At 43.6% G+C, this 24,885-nt stretch overlaps 1 protein-coding gene across 2 annotated transcripts; it reads right to left on the bottom strand.

The window, feature by feature from the left end:
* Positions 1 to 1,169: 1,169 nt before the first annotated feature.
* Positions 1,170 to 24,871, bottom strand: ccdc125 (coiled-coil domain containing 125). 2 transcript variants are annotated; one of them, XM_005461829.4, is made up of 12 exons: positions 24,632 to 24,871; positions 19,974 to 20,247; positions 19,500 to 19,558; positions 19,330 to 19,416; positions 17,723 to 17,800; positions 15,504 to 15,589; positions 15,341 to 15,423; positions 15,146 to 15,258; positions 13,914 to 14,018; positions 3,715 to 3,865; positions 2,412 to 2,530; positions 1,170 to 2,059 (listed from the first exon to the last, which is right to left on the bottom strand). In XM_005461829.4, exons 2-12 carry the CDS (start codon positions 20,224 to 20,226, stop codon positions 1,835 to 1,837), a joined length of 1,359 nt encoding a protein of 452 aa, XP_005461886.1. In that variant the 5' UTR covers positions 20,227 to 20,247; positions 24,632 to 24,871; the 3' UTR covers positions 1,170 to 1,834. The 2 variants fall into 2 exon arrangements, with proteins under 2 accessions (XP_005461886.1, XP_025767753.1); XM_025911968.1 differs by lacking the exon at positions 24,632 to 24,871 and adding an exon at positions 23,784 to 24,583.
* Between the last annotated feature and the right edge of the window lie 14 nt (positions 24,872 to 24,885).

Here is a 24,885-nt window from a genome sequence, read left to right on the forward strand (position 1 = left end):
CACTAAAATAACACAGTGTTAGCTCAATGACACAAAGCTGGAACCTGCAGGTACCACAGCCATGAATGCACAGACACACGACTCACACACACACACTGCCCTCTGCTGGTTACTTCCTGAGCTGCAGTTTGCAGGATTTGTAGGAATAACAGCAGTTTCAGGTTAAACGACAGATGTAATCTTCCAGATTAAAAATATAAAACCTGTCCTTCACCTGAACAGGTGATCCAGCAACCCAAACACGTGTTTTAGACTGTAGGAATAACAATCAGTCAAAGTCCAGATCTCATCTGCCAATCATAATCGAGTTTTCATGTATGTTCATTTTACTTGTTTGTTTTCAGTGCTTTAACCTACACTGATCAGGTTTGAACCACCTGCCTCATATTGTGTGGGTGCCTCTCTGTAGCTGCCTGTCCTGACGAGGCATGGACCAGACTAGATCTGTAGTTCAGGGATGCTCGACTGGATCCTGGATGTGGGGACTTTGGAAGCCAAGCCAACACCTCGAGCTTGTTGACACATGGTCTGTACAACAATGCTTAAGTAGTTGGTGAGTGTCAAAATAACATCATAGCAGGACTGAGTGTTTCCCAGCAGACCTTTGTCTGTCAGCAGAGAAGCCACAGATGCAAAAACTGTATGGACAACAGTACAGAGCTTACATGTCACACCTACAGCAGCTATGTGTGCCATTACACTCCTGGCATGTTGTTTTTATGCATGCCAGGAGAGCTCACCGAGTCACTGACACAGCAACGTTCACACAGTATGCATCGCAGCACTCGCTGAACCTGCTCTGTAACTTCCTGCATGCTGTCATTTCATGACTGTGCGGTTCCACTTTCACTCTGCAATTACACAACTTACAGCTGATTAGAGAACATTTAGGATGTTAGGATGTTAGCCCCTGATCATGGATCAAACCTGGATCGTGGCTCAAGAGTTGGCAGTTCGCCTTGTAATCGGAAGGTTGCCGGTTCGAGCCCCGGCTTGGACAGTCTCGATCGTTGTGTCCTTGGGCAAGACACTTCACCCGTTGCCTACTGGTGGCGCCAGTGTCCGGCAGCCTCACCTCTGTCAGTGCGCCCCAGGGCGGCTACAATGTAGCTGCCATCACCAGTGTGTGAATGGGTGGATAACTGGATGTGTAAAGCGCTTTGGGGTCCTTAGGGACTAGTAAAGCGCTATACAAATACAGGCCATTTACCATCATCCTCAAATTCAGTGAGAAAGACTCTAGAATGAAATATAAAGGCAGAGGGCGTGGCTAAGATCTGGAATGAAATACCTGAATTCAAAGGCAACGAGGTAGCCCAGTACTTTTGTCTATCTTAGTCCATAGCTCTATGAGGCTGACTGCATAATCAGACTGCCTGCCTGCCTGGGATGGCATAGCTTTGCTTAGGAGACATTAACGTCGCTCTGGGCCGTCGCTAGCCTTGGTTTCAAATGCTTGCAAAGAGCTGATGTTGTGTTATGTGTTGCATAAGCAATTGATTTTACAGACTAAGATAAAATTATAATATTGGATAAACATGCAATACAACATATAATGCAACTCCAGCCATTAGAGGACTGGGGTATATTCTGGAAAGGTCACAATTTAGAATCACAAATAAACCTCACAGTCACAGTTTTGGACTTCAGAATAAAGCTCGAGTGCTCAGACAGAACCCTCAGTGTATTTCCTCATGTGGGGAGATCAGGACGATAACTGGCTGAAGCTCTGGTAATTAGCCAGTATCTTACTGCTAGTCTTTGATGAGCCTCACACACCCTCTGATTCTGTCCTGGACTCGGAGAGATGTGGTGGACTCTGGAGTTTGCACTCTCATGGCACTTGAACCTCAGGTTCTGATGTCTCAGATGTTTTCCGAGACTGGCTCTGGTTCCCCAGTGGACCTTGGGGTTGCCTCTGTTGAATCCTGGGTTCTGGTGGGTCCTGCAGCTGGCAGCTGGAACCCAGATGCAACTGTCTCTGGAGCTCCTCAGCGCTGTGGGCTAGCATGATGCTCACCTTCCTCTGGTGGGCCAGGGCCTCCTCCTTGTCGTTCAGCTACACCAGAAAACACAGTATTAAAAGTAAAATAACATTTGTTACAAAGGCCCACCCACAGAGACACCAACCAGCTTGTTGCACATCACTTTGTTGCAGACAGTTGGTCACTAGTGGACTTTTGTTGTTGTCAGGTTACAGCTGAGCATTTGTATTTATTTTTAAAATGTGAAAATTGGAGTTTTTCTATAAATTAACATTTCTTGATGATACCGTTCTATCACAGAGAAATATTTTTGCCAGACGAAGCTGAGCAGTGGTGACTACAGAGGCAGTGTCCCAGATAAAGCCAAAGGGCCTCGATCTCTTTCTTTCTCGCGATAATGCTGAAGATATTAGACGAGATACTAACCAAGTCCAGCAGCTTGTAGAGAGTCTCTAAATGTTCATCAGGCATTTTCATCTCCAGACCAGAGGGAAGCAATGCCTTCAGCCTCTTACTTACACTTATTAAAGAACTCTTGTTGGCACCTGTAGAGAAAACGGATTAAGAAGCATCTGTAACATGATTTGTTTACATCGTTTTCACTTTGCAGTGCAAACTTGCATTTCCTGTGCCAGCTTCCTTTAGCTTTGATGTCTGAACAGACAAATGAAGACAAGTGAGCGTAACGTCCACTGTCCTCTGCATAATTACTGACTTTGAAAACAAACTGCTTCCATCAGTGAGACTGTGTCTTATTTGTCCAAAGTTTTTCCACGAAAAAAATCAACATTTTCATTGAATGGAGGTCAAATTTGCGTGGCTTCATTACACAAGTTAGTTTTTGCTTTCCCACCAGCGGCGCATCAGTGGCAGCTTCTTTTCTGAGCTTTTTAGGGTTTTTAAGTGTTTGTCTTTGTACTTCTTTGGTACCTTGTTAAGTATTTGTGCACTATTTTTTACTTTATTTTTTGTATTTTATTTTTCACCTTTGCTGCTGTAATAGGGAATTTCCCCAGTGTCAGATTTAATAAAGTCTATGTGTATCTTTAGTTATTGTAGCCAGCTTATTCTGTGTGGGTCAGGGGAGAGTTGTTTCTCTGAGCTGCTGTGTGAACACCTAATATTCAATTATGAAACTCGACTGTAATTTGAAAAAGAAAGAACATTTGTGTTTGGTTGGTAGAGCTACATCTGTAAAACCCTGACACAGCTACTTTACCAACACCAAGCAGCTTATCCTGTTGTTTCTTGGTTTGGATCATATAAATCTGAAGAAACAAGCCTCATTAGCATTTTAACCGTTTATTCATTTAATAATTAAGGGCCTTGTGTGGGCCCCACCTTCCTGTCTACTCTACACCACCCATTTTTGGGCAAAAAACCTCAAAATTAAATCTTTAAAAAAATATGAGATGAATTCCTTGGGGTGGCTGTAGCTCAGGCGTCTACTGATCGGAAGGTTGGTGGTTCGATTCCTGGCTTCCCCTAGTCTGCATGCCAAGTATCCTTGGGCAAGATACTAACCCCAAATTGCTCTCCGATGGACCCATCAGAGTATGAATGTGTGTGTGAATGTTAGCGTGCGAATGGGTGTGAATGGGTGAATGCACAAGTTGTGTAAAGCGCTTTGAGTCCTCAGAAGAGTAGAAAAGCGCTATATAAGAACCAGAACCAGTCCAAAAGCAAACGATCCGGTTAGTGTAGGATGTTATGTTGACAGCAGACTTGCCTTCAGCTTTAGAGTGATTTGATTTCTTAATATTGGCCTCGGCTACAAGCAGGAACTCCTCACTTCGCTTCCTCAGCTGTTGTTCAAAGGCGATGCGAAAAGCGTCTGCAACCATCAAGGCCTCTTCTTTCCTTAAACGCTGAGCATCCAGCTGTAAAACATACAAACACTAACATTTCATGCCATGGTAAACATTACAGTGGACACAGATGTGTATGTGGTCCACAGGGCTTCACCTGTTTCACATTTTTTCATATTTCCAAAATGGAGTATTTTATAATAATTAATAAAATAATTACACATTTAAATGAAGAATAATCAATCCTGCACACAATATTCCAAAGTGATAAAAGTTTGCTCAAAATTCTTGCAAATGTATTACAAATAACAAAAAAAATAACATGTACATAAGTATTCATTACACTGAGATATAAATAAAGCACTAAAGGTGAATGCTATATATTTTCAAACAGCCTACACCAAAGTATAAATCCAGCACAAAGATGGAGTGAACAGCTATGACCCAAAGGAAGCAGCTAACGAGGAATTACACTTGATGTGCCGAGAACACAGAAGACTGTAGGCTGAGGACAAACTGAGGCAATCCTGGGAATGCTGTATGTCAGTGGTCCCCAAACTACGGCTCGCAGGCCGGACACAGCCCGCCTCCACATTTGACCCAGCCTCCTGAGCAATATTAGAGACACATTATTATTTTTTCAGTCTGGCCACGCGATCGACACTAATGCACCCATAGAACACTGGGGTGTAGTGGGCCTGCCCGACTGAATCCCTGGAAATGTTTCCTCATGTCAATAAAGCTCATTTGATTCGAATTGTGAACCACGCTAAAAAAAAAAAAAAAATTGCCACTACGACCTCACTTTGCCCAGAACGTGAACGTGACCCCCCCCAACCCCCCAGGACAGAATAATGGCAAAAAGGTTAGGTAAGAGAAAAACTGATTCAGAATGCAGTGTATTTAACCTGCAGTGGACACACGATTATTTTTTTGTTCAATGCAAAGAAAAGGCTGTTTGTCTCATCTGTCAAGAGACGGTGGCAGTATTCAAAGAATACAATCTGCGCCGACATTATGAATGCTGTCACAAAGACAAGTATGATAGCTTGTGAGGCCAAATGCGAACAGACAAAATCTCAAAGCTAAAAAGTGGACTGTTAGCTCAGCAGGCTAAACTCAGCTGAAGCAGTCATCAGTTCGGGCCAGCTTTCGTGTTGCTCAACTGATAGCAAGCTGCGGTAAACTTTTCAGTGAAGGAGAGTTTGTCAAGAAATGTTTGAACGTTGTCGTGGAGGAGGTGTGTCCCGATAAGAAAGATGTCTTTAATGCTTTGAGTCTGTCGGCGAGCACAATCACCAGACGCGTGGAAGAAATAGGGGGTAATGTATATGCCCAGCTGCAGCAGAAGACGAAAGAATTTGACTTTTTTTCATCAGCACTGGATGACAGCACGGACGTGCAGGACACAGCGCAGCTTCTTATTTTTATTCGTGGAGTTAGAGCAAACTTTGAGATGTGCGAGGAGCTGGCAGCCCTCCAAAGTCTGAAAGGCACTACGACGGGGGAGGATATTTTCGACAAAGCATGTCAAACAATGGAAGAGTTGGATCTGGACTGGGCAAAGCTCACGACTGACGGGGCTCCTTGTATGGTGGGCGCATCTCGGGGCCTAATAGGACGCATGAACCGCGAGATGGAAGAACGGGGTCTCACCGCCCTGCTACAAGTCCACTGCATAACACTGCATTCACCAGCAAGCGCTTTGCTGCAAAGTGTTGAAGTGGGATTCTGTCATGAAGGTTGTGGTATCATGCATAAACTTCATCAGAGCAAATGGACCTAAACACAGGCAGTTCCAACAATTCCTGTCTGAACTGGAGTCTGCGTACGGAGATGTGCTGTACTACACAGAGGTCCGATGGTTGAGCCGCAGCAGAGTTTTGAGGCGTTTTTACGAGCTGCTACCCGAAATTAACGCATTTCTTCATTCAAAAGGCAAAACGGTCCCAGAGCTGATTGACCCAGAATGGAAGTGACACCTCGCATTTTTAACAGACGTGACAGAAATGCTGAACGGCCTTAACTTGCAGCTACAAGGCCAGGGGAAACTCATTTGCGACATGTATTCCCACATAAAAGCATTTGAGTTGAAACTAGCGCTGCTTTTGGAACAAGTGAAAAAGCACAACTTCACCCATCTCCCTGCTACCCAAAACCTTTCTGCAGAGAACCCAGCAGTCCCGTTCCCAGCTGAAAAGTGTGTGGAAGCACTGGAAATGCCGAAGGCAGAGTTTGATGTGCGATTCCGTCAATTACATGTTCATGCAAAAGAAATCTGTCTTTTCCAAAACCCCTTTGTTGCCCAGCCAGTTTGAGCTGGCTGAGTTACAGAACTGTGATGTTCTGAAAGACGCATTCAAGCCCAACAGTCTCGTTGACTTCTCTGCCGCCCTCCCAAATGACACGTACCCTAACATAAAAAAAAAAAAAAAAAAAAAAAAAAACACACAATGAAGATGTCCACACTTTTTGGCAGCACGTATATCTGCGAGCAAACCTTTTCACGCATGAAACTCCTGAAAACTCTGATGAGGTCAAGATTGCCAGATGAACATCTGCATCAGTATTTGAGACTGGCTGTGACTAGAATGGACATTCAACTTCTCACCGGCCAGATGCAGGCCCACAGTTCACACTGATGAACATACAGTACATAGGTAAGCTCACTTTTGTGACTTGAATTGAGTCATTCTGAGTATAAACAAATATAATCATGAGAAAATCTACTGGGATAAAACCCATCTCTACAACCATACTGGTATTGAAATGTATTGTGCTGTGTAGGTGCTGTATCACTTAGTTGGGTTTCTCAGCCTGCTTGCTTTGTGGTTTTCAGAGGGAAGTTGATGAGAGAGAGCAAACAGTGGTGTCTACTAGGCTAGCCTACTGGAACCTACAAAACTGGATTATAAGGAAAGAACACAAGAACTTTGAGAGACTGCTCATATGAGTCATTTAAGAGATTCTGCTCTGACAACTGAAGCTTAACTTTTACCTAAGATTGTGCACAGGACAACAGAAACTTTATTTCTGTGAAGAACCCAGAGAGGTTTATTTGATTATTTATTGATTTCATAAATAGTGTTATTAAATATTTCCTGAGTTAATTTTTTCTGTGAAGAACCCAGAGAGGGTTATTTGATTTCGGAAAGGGTTATTAATATTTGGTTATGTGTGGCTTTCTGGAAAACAATAAATGTTTACATTTCGGCAAACCTGCGATCGTCACACTTTTTCTGTTACAAACTGACCCTGGCCCCCCATCAGAGAAGGGAAAAGTTATGTGGCCCTCACTGGAAAAAGTTTGGGGACCCCTGCTGTATGTGAAAGGCAGTGATCCTGAACACGGTGCACCAAGTGCAAGAGAAACTACTTAATGACCAGTGTTGGGGAGTAACGGAGTACATGTACCGCCGTTACGTATTTAAAATACAAAATATGAGTAAGTTACTTTGCTGAAATAAAGGGATTACACGGCGGTATTTTCCTGTTTCATATGTTCGGCTATGCCCTCTCTATTTTTGGTCTCCACGCCCCAAACAAAACACGCATTAAGAGGCTCTAATGCCTGTGTCTCAATCTCGCGGCCCATGTCACCTCTACTTGTGGCTGCATAATGACGTGAAGAAATATTTTAAAAAATTATTCACAAAAATTATCTAATATGAAGGCAACAGGCAGAGTGTTACAGGCATAGCCCTAAAGACTGTAGCATCATGGGCAGTGTAGTCCGTGCTGCAGGGAGAATGGACTGCCATACCCGTGATGTGTCTGTGAGAGAGGGAGGGAGAAAAAGGAAAAGTAGGAGCTGTGACCGAGCAGAAACGGGAGCTGGAAGCATGTAAATATAATAATAACCACTGCAGCCAAACAGAGTGCCTGACGAGCCCAGTTGTAAGTGAGCTGTTAAGACTCAACTGTACACTGTGTTCGTGTTTTCCTCCGAAACAATAAGCTCCGTTGGAGCAGCCTTTCAGCGCCTCTCTCTGTCTCTTGCTAGCAAAGTTGACCCAGACAACAAAGTAAAGCTAGTTTTCGGTTATGAGCCCGACACAAACCCACCGTATTACCCAGAGGTCCCTTTACTACGGTTCGGAGCCGCGGACCTGTTTTATATACTCGCGGAATAGTTTTCTATACGAGATCGCTGCAAAAAGTGCAGCCTTACCTAATGTCCACCTACTGTTACTCATTTATATTAAGATTTAAACATCTAGTTGGTATTGGTATGGCGAGTAACCTCCAGTAATAGTAATAAATCACACAGCAATAGTACATTCATGTAGTTGTAAAAAGCATGATAATATAATAGGTAATCCAAAGTATTCGGAATACGTTACTCTCATTGAGTAACGTAACGGAATACGTTACAAAATACATTTTGGGGCATGTAATCTGTAATCTGTAGTGGAATACATTTTAAAAGTAACCTTCCCAACATTGTTAATGACTGACACTCAAGAGAAAACCTTGACAAAGACAACAGATGAAAAAAAAACAAAAAAAAAACTAGGACGCCCCCCTTCTGAGGGGTCCTGGGGAGAATATCTTATTCAAATATATTTAAGCGAGTAAGAAGAGAAAGGAAACTAAATTCTGGAATAAGAAGAGATGACTGTTCCTAAATATTAAGGCTTCCTTTAAGTTTGAACGATAATAGACCAATGAGGAGAGATCTAATTTTTGAAAAATGTTGGACTTTGCTAAACTCCAGTACTGTCATATCTGCCCTCTTTTAAGATAGGGACTTACTGTCCAACCACCAACCAGGAATCAGAGGAATACAAAAACCTCCTTGTGGGAGTCATAATATGGTGACTGATCATGTTAATAATGTGGTTTATATGTTTATGTTTTTTATTTGTAAGGTCTGATGTATGCTTTGGGGATTAGGAAAACGAAGACAAAAAGCAGATGGACATATTCCATGGAATGGAATATCCCAACTTAGAGGAAATGTTACTAAATGTGAACAAAAACAAAGGACGAACCACGCTAACACTACGTTTCTGCAATGTTTCCTGACCTTTGCTTTTCTTTATACTTTTTAGCCAATCATGTCTTATCTGAGTTTAATCAGTAGCTGTTGAATGATCTTCTGTAACATTCAGTAACGACAGTCAGCTACCAAAACTAGCGACTGGGACATGGAGTGGCACCTCTCTGATGGGGAAGGAGTCTGAGTTTGTGTGTTTGAGGTTGAGAGGTACCGGCTAGATAGGTTCACCTCAAGCACACCTCGGACTCTGGAACCAGTCTGCTGGAGGGGAGCTGGACTCTGTCTCAGTCAGGAGTTGCCCTTTGTGAGAGGCAGTTGGGTGGGATGAGTATCCTAGTATCCCCTCAGCTTGCTGCCTGTATGTTAGGATTTCTCCCAGTGGATGAGAGGGTTTGTTCTCTCGCCTTTGGGTCAGGGAACGAGTCCTGACTGTCGTCTGCGCTTATGCGCCGAACGACAGTTCAGAGTACACAGCCTTCTTGGAGGGTCCTTGAGAGGGTCCTTGAGGGTGCTCCACCTGGGGACTCTTGTCCTACTGAGAGACTTCAACGCTGATGTGGGCGATGACAGTGAGACCTGGTGAGACCTCCCACTGGACAGCCTCCTGGATCTGAACCAGAGCGGCGTTTTGTTACAGGACCTCTGTGCAAACCACAGTTTGTCCATAATGAACATCATGATTGAGTGATTTTGTAATTGTATCATCAGAGCTGCGACCATGTGTTCAGGATACTCGGGTGAAGAGAGCGGTTGAGCTGTTGACTGATCACTGTCTGATGGTGAGTTGGATCAGGTGCTGGGGGAGTCCTGGTGCACCATTTCATGAGGACAGTCATGAGGATGGTGAGAGCCATGTGGACAGTATTCATCTCCATAGGGACATAATAAGTTGCCCAATAAGCAAACTAAAAGGGAGGCTGGAATGTTACATTTCAGACACTTTGATAAGTCTCCAATTATCCTTCACCAAAACCTCTGAACAGGTGGACAGAACCTAGAGCGTGGATGTAATTGTATATTGTTTTGACAGTGTAAGCAGTTGTTGGAAGACGTAAAACCCATTCTGAACATCTGCTGACCTGTATAGTGCACTCTGTGTAGTATTTTGTATTGCAATTGTAGATTTCTAATCCCTTGAAAGGTTTTAAACATGTCAGAAGTTTTGGTCTAAGCTGACTTCCATTTTGCAACAGGTAGGGATATTGATTCATTGATTTTATAGTGTCCTGTATATTTTAGACAGTAATTTAGGGGGTTTGAGATTAAGGAATTATACCACACTTGGTGGTATTTGTAATTTGACTTGACTAGGCTTAAATTTCTGTTTTTACTATAGATTTAATTAGTTGATATTCTAAAGTCTTTTCTTGTTAAACCCATTTTGTATAACTAATCTGTCAAACGGAATAATATCTGTTCCTTTGAATATATGTTCCAAGTATTTAATTCCTTTATTTTCAATTTAATTCAATTCAATTTTATTTATACAGCGCCAAATCACAACAACAGTCGCCTCAAGGCGCTTTATATTGCACAGTAGATCGTACAATAATAGATACAGAGAAAAACCCAACAATCATATGACCCCCTATGAGCAAGCACTTTGGCGACAGTGGGAAGGAAAAACTCCCTTTTAACAGGAAGAAACCTTCGGCAGAACCAGGCTCAGGATTGTGGGGCCTCCCCGCCGCTGCGGAGTTGGGGCAGTCTGATTCTCTCCACCCCAGGGAAAAGGGTAACACCACCTGGGTCTGGGTGCAGTTTCCCCCTCCAGGGGCAAGGGTACCTAGACCCGGTTCTTAGAGTACGTTTGGGGAGTGTGATTGTGTGTACAGTGTCTATTTATGTCTGTCTCCACGTTGGGTGAGTGTAGAGTAATTGCATATGAGAGCATGAGGGTGGGAATGGACGTTTGTATCGGTGTGTGCCTTTATGTCTGTGTCTATATGTCAGGTTGGGTATCAGACGCCACCTCTCTGGGGACATCTCAGGCCCTCCAAGGTTTGGAGGCCTATCTCCCCCCACCACTTCCCCTGCCGGTGGCGGACGCCCTCAGACATCGGTGCGTTGGTGGTTCTTTGCGTCCAGGTACGCACTGGCTCACTCCTTGGTGGCTGCTTGTCGGGGCCTGGAGCCTGGGGCTCGCTCGGGCCCCTTCGGGGGTGGGGTGCCCTCGGCCTCTCGGCCTGGGGCTCGGTCACTCTGGCACAGCTGGCTGCCGGCGGAGCTCACGGGCACGTCACTGCGACCCCCCTGGCTTCTGCTCCGCGGCTGCTGAGTGACCCCTCATCTGGGGCTCTCCTCAGCTCTTTCTGGGATAGTGGCGCGGCTGCCCCTCTGTTGGTCTTCCTTGGTCTCTTGTGCTCTGAGGGCCTCTGGATGTCTGGAGTTTTGATCTCCTCCATACCTGCTTCATGCCCTGGAGGGCGGGGCAGTGGCCCCCCACACCCTCTAACAGATCATTACATGAAGGAACCTTTTAAAAACAAGCGCGTCCATGCTCACAGGTGTACACACGGGTGCTCACACACACAAACTACACCCTTTTTGGCTCCTACCTCAAAGCACACTGTGCGCTGTCGATCTTACGTGCTGCACAATAATGTTCAATATTTAGTATTTACTGTTGTCAAAGGAGTTTGCAAAGAAAAGCGTCTGGACTTCTTTGAGTTGCTTGAAGACGTTTCACCTCTCATCCGAGAAGCTTCTTCAGTTCTAAGGTCAAATGGCCGAGAGTCCCAGATTTAAACCCAGTGGGAGTATCCCCCCAAGGAGGGACAAAGGACCCCCTGGTGATCCTCTAATCACATGCGCCAAGGTGTGAAAGTGGGTGTGGGACCTAATCAGCCAGGGTTTCGGGTGAGCCCATTGTGAAACCTGGCTCCACCCTATCATGGGCTCACCCGAAACCCTGGCTGATTAGGTCCCACACCCACTTTCACACCTTGGCGCATGTGATTAGAGGATCACCAGGGGGTCCTTTGTCCCTCCTTGGGGGGATACTCCCACTGGGTTTAAATCTGGGACTCTCGGCCATTTGACCTTAGAACTGAAGAAGCTTCTCGGATGAGAGGTGAAACGTCTTCAAGCAACTCAAAGAAGTCCAGACGCTTTTCTTTGCAAACTCCTTTGACTACGATGACCTGGATGACTGAGAACCTTCACAGACAGTATTTACTGTTATATTCCCATATATCATCGTGATGTTGTTTATTATGTTGCTCTTTTTTTCTGCTTGTTTTCTCTTTTTTCTTTCTCAACAGGTGATCCAGGTGATCGATATATGTATTTTTTGTCTGTTTGTTTTGTTGGGGTTTTTTGCCCTTTATCACAGTTCCTCTTCCCCGTTGTTTTTCTTTCCCTCTTTCTTTCTCCCCTTTCTTTTTTGTCAAGTCTGTCCCGTGTGTAGCAAGCGAAAATAAAATAAAATAAACAATAAAAGCAAAGGTCAATCAAATAGACCAATACGGCAAGGCTGGGATGGTCCATTTGGTAAAGTAAATCCGTTGGGCATCTTTCTTCACCTTTAGACAATAATTCTGATGGCAAAAGAGCCAAACGGGACAGGCAAAAAAAAAAGAAAAAAAGAACCAGGCTCAGGGAGGGGCGGGGCCATCTGCTGCGACCGGTTGGGGTGGGGTTTACAACTCCAATCTGGGAGGTTTATCATATGATTGTTCTGTAGTATGTCAGGGTTGTTCCAGATAGGTGAACGCTTGCATGGGATTAATGAAGACTCCGTCATTGGTACAAACTCCCACCATGCTGTCAATAGGAGCTGATATTGACGCTTTTAAAGCATTCATGCCGTTTGATGTTTGAGCTGATAAATGGTAGGTCTGAAATCTCTAGATTAGTGCAAAGTGCCTGTTCTACATCTACCCAGGGCTCATCTAAGACAGCGGTCCCCAACCCCCGGGCCTCGGACCGGTACTGGTCCGTGAGTCGTTTGGTACCGGGCCGCGAGAGTTGAGGCTCAGGTGTGAAATGTATGGTTTTCAGGGTTTTTATCGGTTTTCAGCGTTATTTTGTTATCGTTTTTATCGTTAACTCGGTTTTCCTGGGTCTTTTCACGTGTGTTATGAATAAATCTTTTTTTCAGTACCAGTACTAGTTTTATTTTGTTGTATTTATCCGCGACACCTTAAAGGCCGGTCCGTGAAAATATTGTCGGGCATAAACCGGTCCGTGGCGCAAAAAAGGTTGGGGACCGCTGATCTAAGGGGGTGTGTTTGAACCATCCTGAGATGAACTGAAGCCTGTTGGCTAAGAAGTAGTGTTGAAAGTTATGCAGATCTAGTCCTCCTTTGTCGTTGGTCCTTTGTAGTGTTTTAAATCTGATACACAGGGGTTTATCTTTCCAAAGGAATGTAGAAGTATACGAATCCAGAGATCTGAACCAGTCTGGTGATGGTTTACTTGGGATCATTGAAAATAAATAATTGATTCTTGGCAAGACCATCATTTTTATTGTAGCGACCCTTTCCATGACTGATATGGGTAGAGATTTCCATCTAGCCAGGTTGTCTTCTACTTTCTTTAAAAGTGGGATGTGGTTTAATTTAGTTAAATCTGCAAGCTTAGTTAACATCAATAGCTAAGTATTTAATATTTCCAGATTGCAGTGGGGTAGAAGAAGAATTATGGAAGGAGCAATTCGTCGGAAGAACTGTAGATTTTAACCAGTTTATTGAATAATCTGAAACTCTTGAAAAAGAGTTTATTAATGTAATTATCTCAGAGTGGTTTGTGAAAGCAACACATCATCTGCACAGAGACTGACTTTATGTTCTACATTCTTGCAGCTTATGCCCTTAATTACTGCAGCCTGTCTGATTGCTGCTGCTAGTGGTTGGATAAAAACTGCAAACAGTGAAGGGGAGAGTGGGCATCCCTGCCTGGAGCCCCTCAGGAGACAGAAGCTGGAGGATGTTTGGTCATTTGTTCTGATACAAGCTGTTGGGGAATTATATTTTTAGCCAGTTCCAAAACCAATATTTGATTATTCAGAATTTTTTAATTCATGAATCAAATTGAATCGATGCATAGACGATAATAACTGATCCGAATAGAAAAAAAAGTTGGAACTTGGTGCAGTGATAGTTACATGACGTTTACCTCCTGTTGTAACTGGACCAACTGCTTCCTGCTGGCAGCAGCAGTCCGACTACATGGACACGGTTCAGTATCAAACACACACTGGCAGGCTCCCAGTACAGTCAACTGGAAAACAGAGATTAGAAAGGATACTACTGAGTACAAGTGCAAGTTAATGATAATTGTTTTTATATATACTTTACTGTAGTAAATGCCATTAATTATATGCTATTCTTTGCATTTGATTTTCAATATCTATAACTATGACAGTGACAGATGCTGTAACCAATAACCAGGCACTAATACCTTTAACCACACTGTGTTAATAGTTTTAAACATGTTTGGACCCGGGAGGGGGGGTTAACCCAGCTGTGGCAGAGTGGTTCAGGGAGTGATCACACACCAGCTCCTAATAAAATATTCCTCTTATTTAGTGAAACACCTGGAAGCTGCTCAGCCTGGTTAGCTGTTGTATGCGTACAGGACAGGGATAGCTCAGTAGGTAGAGTGGTGGCCCCATGATCCGAAGGTCAGGGGTTCGAATCCACTGAATGGCTACCCTGAGGTACCCCTGAGCAAGGTACCGTCCCTACAAACTGTTCCCCAGGGCTGCTTAGTGGCTGCCCACTGCTTCACTGAGTGAATGGGTCAAATGCAGAGAGAATCATTTCCCCACAGGGATCAATAAAGTATACATTATCTGTGGTAGTGTAGTCTCCTGCCACAGTTACATTTATAACAGCCTAACTTTGCTCATACTGTTTGTTATTTTATCATTATTCACTGCATAACAACTTACTTGTTCTATTTGATCTTATTTATTGCTTTAAAGCATTAAGTGAGGGGCTACAAACTTTATTTTATCATAGCTGTTCAAGACAAACGACAACACATTCACCTTTCAGTGTAACAATACATACAATCAGTAAATAAGCTTCAGGTAAACAGTGTGAAGGTCTTACTGTTTCTGATATGGCGTTTGCGCTTGCATGGTGTGGATTCCTCAATAATGGCTTATGTTGTCCAAGTATTTAAAATATTACCTGTGCTACCCCTCACCCTCCTAGTAGACACACCTATGGTATCATTTCAAATCACCTCATTCTCGAGTCATTGTATTCACAAACTTTTCAGATAATTTGACCTTGAGGTCGAGGTCACCGAGATTCTAACTGCTCCTAGATTCTTAGTGTTGCTGAGAATGACAGCGTGCCATTCCACCCAGCGACCTCCACACCCCCGTCGTTTCTCACCTCGAGAACACCTGACTCGGTGTCTAGGCTGTACTGAGGTTTGGTGGCTTGGTAAATTCTCTGCTCCTTCACATTCAGCATGGAGAGAAGTTCCAAGTACTGTCGCTTCAAGGCTGCAGACAGACACATGTTAACCCTCTGCATTAAATATAACTCATACAAGCATCTACATGTGTTGGCCTTGGACTCATTTACCAGAGTTTTCTGCTCGGAGCTGCTGGCTCTCACTCTCCATTTCCTGCAACTTGTCAGTCAGAATCTTGTTCTCACTTGACATTCTGATCATAACAACAGCAGTGTTAGGGTTATAATACAGTTAAGAGACCAGAGACAGAAGTGTATGCAGAGTAAATCTGACCGGTTGTACTTGTGCTCCCAGGACTGCTCAGATTTCTTCATCTGAGCCTGAGAGAAGCTGAGCTCCCACTGCAAACTGTTCACCTCCTGCAAGTGATGAAAGATTTATCTGCAATTTCTTATCACTTTTCAAATTTACAGTCTTATTGCCTACATTTCATACACTTTCTGATACTATGATGTTGTCAGTGTCTGTTACAGTAAACACATTAACTCTGTTGTCTCCTTGACTCGGTTTCATGCTTGCTTTGACAACCTAAAAATCCCCTCAGAGTGCAATTCCCATTTAACTAACATGGAGATTTTAACAAACGTTGGATTGCTAGTACACTGTTGAAAAAAGGAACACTTCAGATGTCAGTAGGGGAAAAACATCATGCTGATATCTATACTGACATGGAGTGAATAATGTGTTAAGAATGAAAGGATTAACATCATTTGATGAAAATGAAATTCAACCTGTAGAGGGCAGATTTCAAAGACAGCTCAAAAATCAAAGTAAAAAAATGATGCAGCAGGATAGTCTGAAATTTCATTGAGCAACTCAAAATAGTACTCAGTATTTTGTTTGGCTCTCAGGTGCTTTGTGCATGCCCAATGACATCCAGGCATGCTCCTAATGAGATGATGGATGGTGTCCTGCAGCATCTCCTCCAGACCAGGGCCTCACTAAAAGAGTAGTCTGAGATGATACCTGGTGATGCTGGATGAACTGAAACAATGTCCCAGAGGTGTTCTACTAAATTTAGGCCAAGTGAGCGTGGGTGCCAGTCAATGGTATCAGTTCCTTCATCCTCCAGGAACTGTCTGCACACTCTCAGCACATGAGGTCGGACATCGTCATGCACCAGGAGGAACCCAGGAATCATTGCACCAGCATATGACAATGTCTGTGGATGCAAGGATTTCATCCCAGCACCTAATGGCAGGGTGTTGCTGCCTGGCTTGCAGAGGTCTGTGTACTCCTCCATGGATATTCCTCCCTGACTGACACACCACCAAACCAGTCATGCTGAACAATGTTACATAAACATATCGTTCTCCATTGCTTCTGTCACATGTGCTCAGGGTGAACTTCCTCTCATCTGTAAAAACCACAGGCCGCCAGTGCTGGACCTTTTAGTTCTGGTGTTCTATGATAAATGCCAAGCAGATTCTACGGTGCCAGGCAGTCAGCTACTAGATCAGCGGTCCCCAACCTTTTATGTACCACGGACCGGTTTATGTCTGACAGTATTCTCACAGACCGGCCTTTCAGGTGTCGCGGATAAATACAACAAAATAAAACCAATACTGGTACCAGAAAAAGAAGATTTATTAATAACACACGGGAAAAGACCCAGGGAAACCAAGTTCATGATAAAAATGATGAAAACCATACATTTCACATCCGAGCCTCAAATCTTTCCTGGTACCAAACGACTCACAGACAGGTACCGGTCCGTGGCCTGGGGGTTGGGGACTGCTGCACTAGAGGACGTCATGAAGTTTGGTCCTCATTGTTATTATTATTAGTAAGAATGTAAGATTCAAACCGACACATTCGATTGAAGATTCTGGGTCTTTTGTGGCAGCATCTTTTAATCTTTTTGACACCCCAGTTATGCTGAGGAGTGTCTATGCCCCTGTCTGGGATGACTATAAATTTGCTTTTTACTTACCAACCCTAGATGTTTTTTCTTGGTGGAAATTTCCCCTTTTTTCAGATAAATGATACCCCTGATATTTTGAGAGGCATTTTATGGGAGGCTTGTAAGGCATATCTGAGGGAGCAGGCCATCTGTTTTCCCTCTCACCAGAAAAAAGGTCAACACAGACAAAACAACTAGGCTTTTGAATCAACCATTGGAAATGTACACACAATATGCCAAAAGCTCCCTTGATAACATAACCTCTGGGATCCCTGAGAGGCACAAACCCCTCCACTACTCCATGTATCTATTTTGTGGTCTTTCCCTGCCTGCAACCTTCATACCAGCTGAAATTGCTCAGCATGCAACTGTAAATGGAGAAATATCTTTTTACACCACTAACTCTTCTGGAAGAGTTGTGTTTATGTTAAACAGGAATAGGTTAGTTGGTTCATGAATGCTGAGCAGGAAAGAAGAATTTTAGCACTAATAGATCGATTCCTTACAACCTTATCTGAGTTTCTTCTATTTGTTTTTATTTATGTACTTTAAATTGAGTTGCTTTTATAAAAACCAGAAATGACGTTACCTTCTCGAGTGCTTTGGCTTTCTCCTCAGTTTTCTGCAGCACACTTTTAGTGTGACTTGTAGCTTTGTCAAGAATGGCCTGTGAACAATACACACAATAGTTTTCAGTCATCAACTGATTTCTGTGGGATTTAATGCAGTTTATAACTACAGAAACTAGTTTCAGTTTGACTAAAGGAAAATGTTTTTACGCCTCATGAAACGTACGGGTCAGTCTTACATTAAATGCATTACATGCACATACTTTTTAATCAGTGGTGTTCTATGAGGGCACACAAGGCAGGCACTGCTTGTACAATGAAATTTAAAATAATTTAATTCAAAGTCAATCCTTCCCCTTTAATTTCAAACACAGGAGCCATAAAGTTTCTCTAATTGCGTTTGGTTATTCTGGATAAATCTGTGGGCTTAAATAAGTGTTTATATTTGTTTCTCTCTCTCTCTCTTCTCCAATGACGGTACTTCAATAATTACTTCCTCCAAACCATCAATGTGTGTTTTAAAGGAACTGTGATGCACTGGTTTGAATTCTGTCTGATAGACTCCAGTTTTTGTATATTAATCGTGAGTCTTCACACAGGAATGGTAATCATCTGTGCAAACAGATGACACAAACGAGTTAAACTACCAACATGTCTTAAAGACATAAAGGCATGGATGTCCCAAGATTTCCTTCTTCTAAATTCAGACAAAAATTTGCAGACTGGCAGATCCAGGGCCAACTTCAAGCCAATAGCACAAGTAGCCATGAAGTTCGGGATTTAGCAAGGAGATGCTCTGTCCCCACTGCTGTTCTGCATAGGCCTGAACCCCTCACTAAGATCACCAACAAGACTCGTCTACATGGATGACATCAAGCAGTGTTCCAGAAGTGAACGAGAGGTCGATTCACTGATCCATACCAGTACGATCTAAAGCTATGATATCGAATGTCATTCAGACTGGAGAAGTGTAGTTGGATTGTAACGAAGAGAGGGAAAGTAGTCAGAACCAAGGGGATTGTGATACTTAATATCTTACAATTCCCCTGCTCAAGAAGACACTTCACAGCATCGACAGGCCAATGGATGGGGGAGTGTACTGTAAAATTTTGGACGAGAACCTCCTTCCCAAGCCCGAACACTATAGATCAGTCAAAGATGGATCATCTAGCATGATAATGACCTCAAACATTTTGCCAAGGCAACAATAGAATGGCTACAGAAGAAGCATATTAAGGTAATGGAGTGGTCTAGCCAGTCTACAGGCCTCAATGCTACAGAACAACCTATGAAGGAAGCTGAAGCTTCAAGTTGCCACCCAGTAGCCAAGAAACCTAAAGGATTCAGAGAGTTTCTGTAAAGTGGGCCAGAATCCCTTCTAACATATGTGCAAACCTGGAGACCAACAACAAGAAATGTCTTAATGCTGTTCTTGACAACAGGGTTTCTCCCCAAATACTAAGTCATGTTCTCCTTTAGAATCAAATTTTTATTTCATTCCATTTTCTTTTTATAATTTATATTAAAACTTAGTTCAATCTGGTGTAATGTCTTGCCAAAAGTCCTAAAAGTAAATATTGTTAATAGAGTCCAAAGAAGTTAACCCAGCTACTATAAGTTGCTCTACCTTGCCTTGCAGAATCTTCAGAGCTTCATATTTTCCTTCAAAGTAACGGTGTGCTACATCAAGCTCACAGCATAGTGCATCTATCATCTGCCAACAAAGAAGCAGCACTTGTTAGTTTCCAGGCTACAATCAAGTTAACATTAGTTACATTAGCTATACTTTTCTCCTACCTTAGTTGCTTCCTGTAGTCTTTCCTTGAGTTCATCTTTAGACAGGTCAACGAGTGAGCCTACACAATCACAGAAGACGCTCTTTTATCAAGACAACATTGTCAGTGTAGTCAAAGACGTTCAAACTGAGCAGATGCTGCAGAACCCAAACTAGCTAGCGTAACAGTGTAACTAGTGTCGTATGATAACATCTGAAACACTATGTAAAATATTTTTTAAAAAGCCAGAGATATGAGTCATAGAGACAAGATGTTTAAAAAACTGCTAAGTTGACTGAAGACAGAATGACAAGATTTCAGATGTTCTTTGTATTTCATTGCTGATCCAAAACGCTTCTTCATGTCCAACTGAAGAAATCCAAGGAGTTTAAATTGTTAGCTAGTTATAAATAAAAATGATGAAATGTGCTGATATGGTGTATATTCTTTGGTGTCCTCTGTACAACAGTAAGAAACACACATTAGAAACTCTTACCAAAGTGTGAAAGCTCCCACTGGGCTCTCTGCTGTGTCTCTGCAGTTTTTATTGTAGGAATCCAGACGGCCTCTCCTGCTCGACTGCTGCACTGCAGCGGGTCTGTTCTGAGCAGCCGACTCTCTGAGCGACCGCTCACTCTTTCACTCTTCATCCTAGTGGAGCTGAGTGCTGTTGTGACTCCTATCCCATCACCCAGGTCCCCATCCACCATATCATCGTTCAGGCTGCAGTCCTCACTGAGCTCCTCCATCTGAAAAAGGTCCCCACTAAACTGGACACAGGCCACATACTGGTTTCACCACAGGTAGTTATGTAAACACAAGTATTTAAATACTGCTTATAGACAAGTAGCCAGTCCTTAGATATTTCTACGTACACCAAGTCTGAGTACAGAAGTCTGGATGGGATTTTTATGATTTTTGCCTGAATGTGTAGAAATTTTTTATTTGCATTTTTTCTTGTTTCATTGTAAATGAGGTACATGTAATCATTATAATATAACATTAAAATGCATGCCACTCTATTGATAAGAAGCTCCAGGAACATGAAATACAGCCTCGTTTTCTGTTCAATGAAGTAAATGAGTATAACACGGACAGTTGTTACAAAATAACACATTGCACTTGTTACAGTAATGGGTGTAACTACAGCTGAAAGTAACATGTTCACAGATGGAAGCAGGTTCACTCTGAGACAGATGTGGAAGGAGGAGACACTTTATGCTGCCTGTAACATCGTTCAGCATGACTGGTTTGGCAGTGAGTCAGTGATGGCCTGGGGATATGTCCACGGAGGGACACAGACCTCTACAGGCTAGCCAATTCAATTCAATTTTATTTATATAGCGCCAAATCACAACAGCAGTCGCCTCAAGGCGCTTTATATTGTACAGTAGATACAAGCCAGTAGCACCCTGACTGTCATTAGGTATCGGGATGAACTCCTTGGACCTGCTGTCCAAGGTACACTGATGAAGTGGGTCGAGGGTTCCTCTTGGTGCACGACGATGGTCAACATGAAGTATCCAGGCAGTTCTTAGAGCAGGGGTGTCCAACTCCAGGCCTGGAGGGCCGGTGTCCTGCAGGTTTTAGATCTCACCCTGGGTCAACGCACCTGAATCACATGACTAGTTCGTTATCAGGCTTCTGGAGAACTTCAGGACATGTTGAGGAGGTCATTCAGCCATTTAATCAGCTGTGTTGGATCAAGGACACATCTAAAACCTGCAGGACACCGGCCCTCGAGGCCTGGACTTGGCATGCATACAAGCACATGAGTGACATCAAGACCCATCGAGATCTGATGTGTTTCAACATGTTGCTTTATTTTTTTAACTGTATAGTAGATACTTATAATTGTGCCTATGATGAAGTGCTTTTTCAAAGTCTCCATTCCACATACAGCACAGAGTCAAACACCATCACAGATACAAATGCTGGCAAATACACTGAATGTGACACATGCAGACAGAAAATGTGACACTGCACTGTGAGGGTGGATGAAGAAAGGAACATAATACATACAGAAAACAACAGTGTTAGGATTTATCAGAAATGATTTTTTAAAAGGAGATTTGTGCTACTCTCCCCGGATAAATATGGCATCTGTGTCTTAATCCTCAGAGCCCTTTGCACAGTGCACACAGACTTGTATCTGAAGCTATAAGAAACATCTTCCTTCATCATCCTCTCATTTATACACACTGCCCTGCTGTTTTCACAGGGAAACAGCTGCCTGAGCTTACACCGGATTATTCTGGAAAGGCTGACATCACTCCCTCATCAGGTCTGCTGATTTTCGAGCTGATCATTTTTCCTCTTGGCAGAAAGCTGCTTATCACTGAAGTGAACTGGCTGCATCTTTGTCAGTAAATTATTATTATTGTTGGTAGATCACCCTGTGATTGCAGCACCGCAATAACTTTGAGGCAAAATCTGTCAGCAGTTTGTAGCTTAAAATGGAAACTGCAGCGCAATTGAACAGCCAGGGACATATGCATGGCTGCTGCGTGTGCTTTTAACACCACCCTGTACAGCAGGCTTCTTCAAAATGTCCAACTTGGGCAAACAGACCAACATCTGCCTCTGGATGAAGCACTTCCTGACTAACAGTCTGGATGATCACCAATCACTCCCCCACTCTAACACTGGAGCCCACAAGGTTGTGTATTAAGCCCTTTCCTGTACACACATGACTGCACCCCATCACATAGTAATGGTGTAATGTCAGTGTAATGGTCAGATTTGCTGATGACACAACAGTGGTGAGGCTGATCAGCACAAACAATGAGTCTGCCTACAGGGAGGAAGTGCAACACAGCTGCAGTATGGTTTAAAGATAATAACCTTACACTCAATATGTGTTGTGTACTAAGCCCACTATTCTACTCCCTCTACACATCTGACTGCAGTCCCACCCACCCAGATAACATCACTGTCAAATTTGCTGATGACAAAACGGTGGTGGGGCTGATCACAGGGGGAAAGGAGGCGGCCTACATGAAACTGGGAGAATGGTGTGCATTACACAACCTGGCACTTAACATCACCAAGACCAAGGAACTCATCCTGGACTTCAGGCTGTGCCCCCCTGCACATAAACGGTGAATGTGTAGAGCAAGTGGAGTCCTTCAAATTCCTTGGCGTCCACATCTCTGCAGACCTCTCCTGGTCAGCTAACACCAGCAGCAAGAAGACCCAGCAGCAGCTACACTTCCTAAGGGTGCTCAGGAAGGAGCAACTAAACCCCCCGCTGCTGGTGACCTTCTACAGGTCCACCATCGAGAGCCTGCTGACCTATGCAGTGACAGTGTGGCACACCAGCTGCACAGAGGCAGACAGGAAGAGACTGCAGAGGGTGGTGAACACAGCACAAAGAATCATCGGCTGCCCCTGCCCTCCTTCTCTGCCATTTATAACTCCCGTTGTCTCAGCAGGGCCAGAAACATCCTGCCCTCTTTACCCACCCCGGCTACCATCTTTTTAACCCACTGCCCTCTGGCAGGCGCTTCAGATCCATGTGGGCCAGAACAGACTGAGGGACAGCTTCTTCCCCAAAGCTATCACCATACTCAACCTTGCACCTGAAATATCTCTGAACTCATGTCTGTGTTTTAGACTGTCGGTGCTCAAACTGTGTCACTCTTGTACTGTGTATTTATATTATTCTTACGGTTATTTTATTATATAGTTTCTTATAATGTGCTAGCATATGTGCACTTTTATGGAGCTGCTTTTTAATCTTGTTATACTGCGTACAATGACAAGAAAGGCTTTCAACCTCCACTCCTGTCTCGATACCCACCAGTTTGCTTACAGAGCAAATCAGCCTACAGAGGATACCATCACCATCAGCCTTCACAGAGCACTGAGCCATCTGGAGAACAGGAAGAGCTCCATGAGGATGCTCCTCGTGGACTACAGTTTAGCATTTAACACTAAAATCCCAGAAATCAACAAACTGGACCACCAGAACATCCCCTCTGCCAACTTCTCCTGGACCAACTGGCCCCAGTCAGTCACACCTGTGACTGTACTCCAACCCACCCAGCCAACGTCATCACTAAGTATACCGATGATACCACCATGGTTGGTCTCATCTCTAACAGAGATCAGACAGTGTACAGGGCAGAGGTAGCGACTTTGTCCTGCTGCTGCTCAGAAAACCACCTGAAACTGAACATCCAACGAAAGAACTCATCATGGACCTCAGGAGGCACAGACGAGACCACTCCCTCTCATTATAAATGGAAAACAGGTGGAAACTGTCTCCACCTTCAGATTTCTCGGCACCTACATCGCCACCAACCTCACAGCAGTTGCACTTCCTCCGTGTCCTGAGGAAGAAAAACCTGGACCAGGAGCTGCTGCTGGCCTTCCACCACTCCTCAGTGGAGAGCGTGCCTTCCTCCTGCCTGGGTGTTTGGTACAGAGGGGCCAATACAGAGAACAAGAAGGCAGCGCAGAGGCTCATTAACACTGACCAAAATCATTGGCTGCCCTCTGCTACCCCTTGAGGTCATCATCAGCTCCTCCTGTCTCAGGAAAACTAGGGCCGTTACAGGTGACCCCTCGCATCCCACTCACCACCTGTTTGATCCCCTGCCCTCCAGACGGCACCTCAGGTCAATCAGGGGCCACACCTCCAAACGCCCAAACAGCCTAACTCACACAGGACGACTCCTGAACAGTTTTTACTCTGCAGCCACATCCACACTGAACTCAGAAACTACTACTTGACTGTTTTTTAATATTAATACATAGTCTTATTTATTTCTTTATTATGTGCAATATGTATCAATGCTACTTTCTAATTATTACCCCTGCATACATTTATATTCCTTTGTTGTATTTAAACTGTTGAGTCTGTATTTCATCTCATCTTTTTCGTTGCTCATCTTGAAATCACGTTGGCCAGATAGCCGCTTTTATTTTGAAATCACTTCTCTTCCTGCAGCACGTGGGGGCTAGCTTGACTACATTACTTTAAGTGGAGGCTAACAAAAGTATCATACAGCAGAGACTAGATTAAACACACAAAGCAAAAGAATACAAATAATTATTAGAAGACACGTGACAGAAACAACGTGCATTAAAGATATGAAGTGTTTTTAAAATGTCAACATTTATTCGGTTTTCTGAATAACTTCCTCTTACCTGCAAGCCTGAGACAAAGGTAAGCCTTTGAGTCTGCTCCGACCCGGATGAAGATCTGTTTTAATGAAACTTTAGTTTCAGAGTGAAACCTGCGAAGTTAGAGCGGGGACGGAAAAAAGAAAGTCAAAATACACATTAAGAAGTCCAAAAACAGCTTTTCGCCCAGCAGCGAGCAGCCGCGTCTGAAACCTCCAGCACAGTGCAAGCGCCAACACGAAACTACTTCCGGTGTATCAGATTAACTGGTTTTTATA

This window comes from Oreochromis niloticus, linkage group LG12, assembly GCF_001858045.2.
Source record: "Oreochromis niloticus isolate F11D_XX linkage group LG12, O_niloticus_UMD_NMBU, whole genome shotgun sequence".
Lineage (NCBI taxonomy): Eukaryota > Metazoa > Chordata > Actinopteri > Cichliformes > Cichlidae > Oreochromis > Oreochromis niloticus.

What these genes read in the sequence shown, in the direction of transcription:
- ccdc125 (XM_025911968.1), bottom strand. Translation starts at nt 23,948, where the DNA reads ATGAGCCTCTGCGCTGCCTTCTTGTTCTCTGTATTGGCCCCTCTGTAC. An exon ending in GGAAGTGCAACTGCTGTGAG is followed by an intron (nt 20,248 to 23,783) that starts GTTGGTGGCGAT and finishes GCCTGTGTCCAG; the next exon opens with TTTAGTGGGGACCTTTTTCA. An exon ending in CCGAGTCAGGTGTTCTCGAG is followed by an intron (nt 14,019 to 15,145) that starts GTGAGAAACGAC and finishes TCTGTTTTCCAG; the next exon opens with TTGACTGTACTGGGAGCCTG.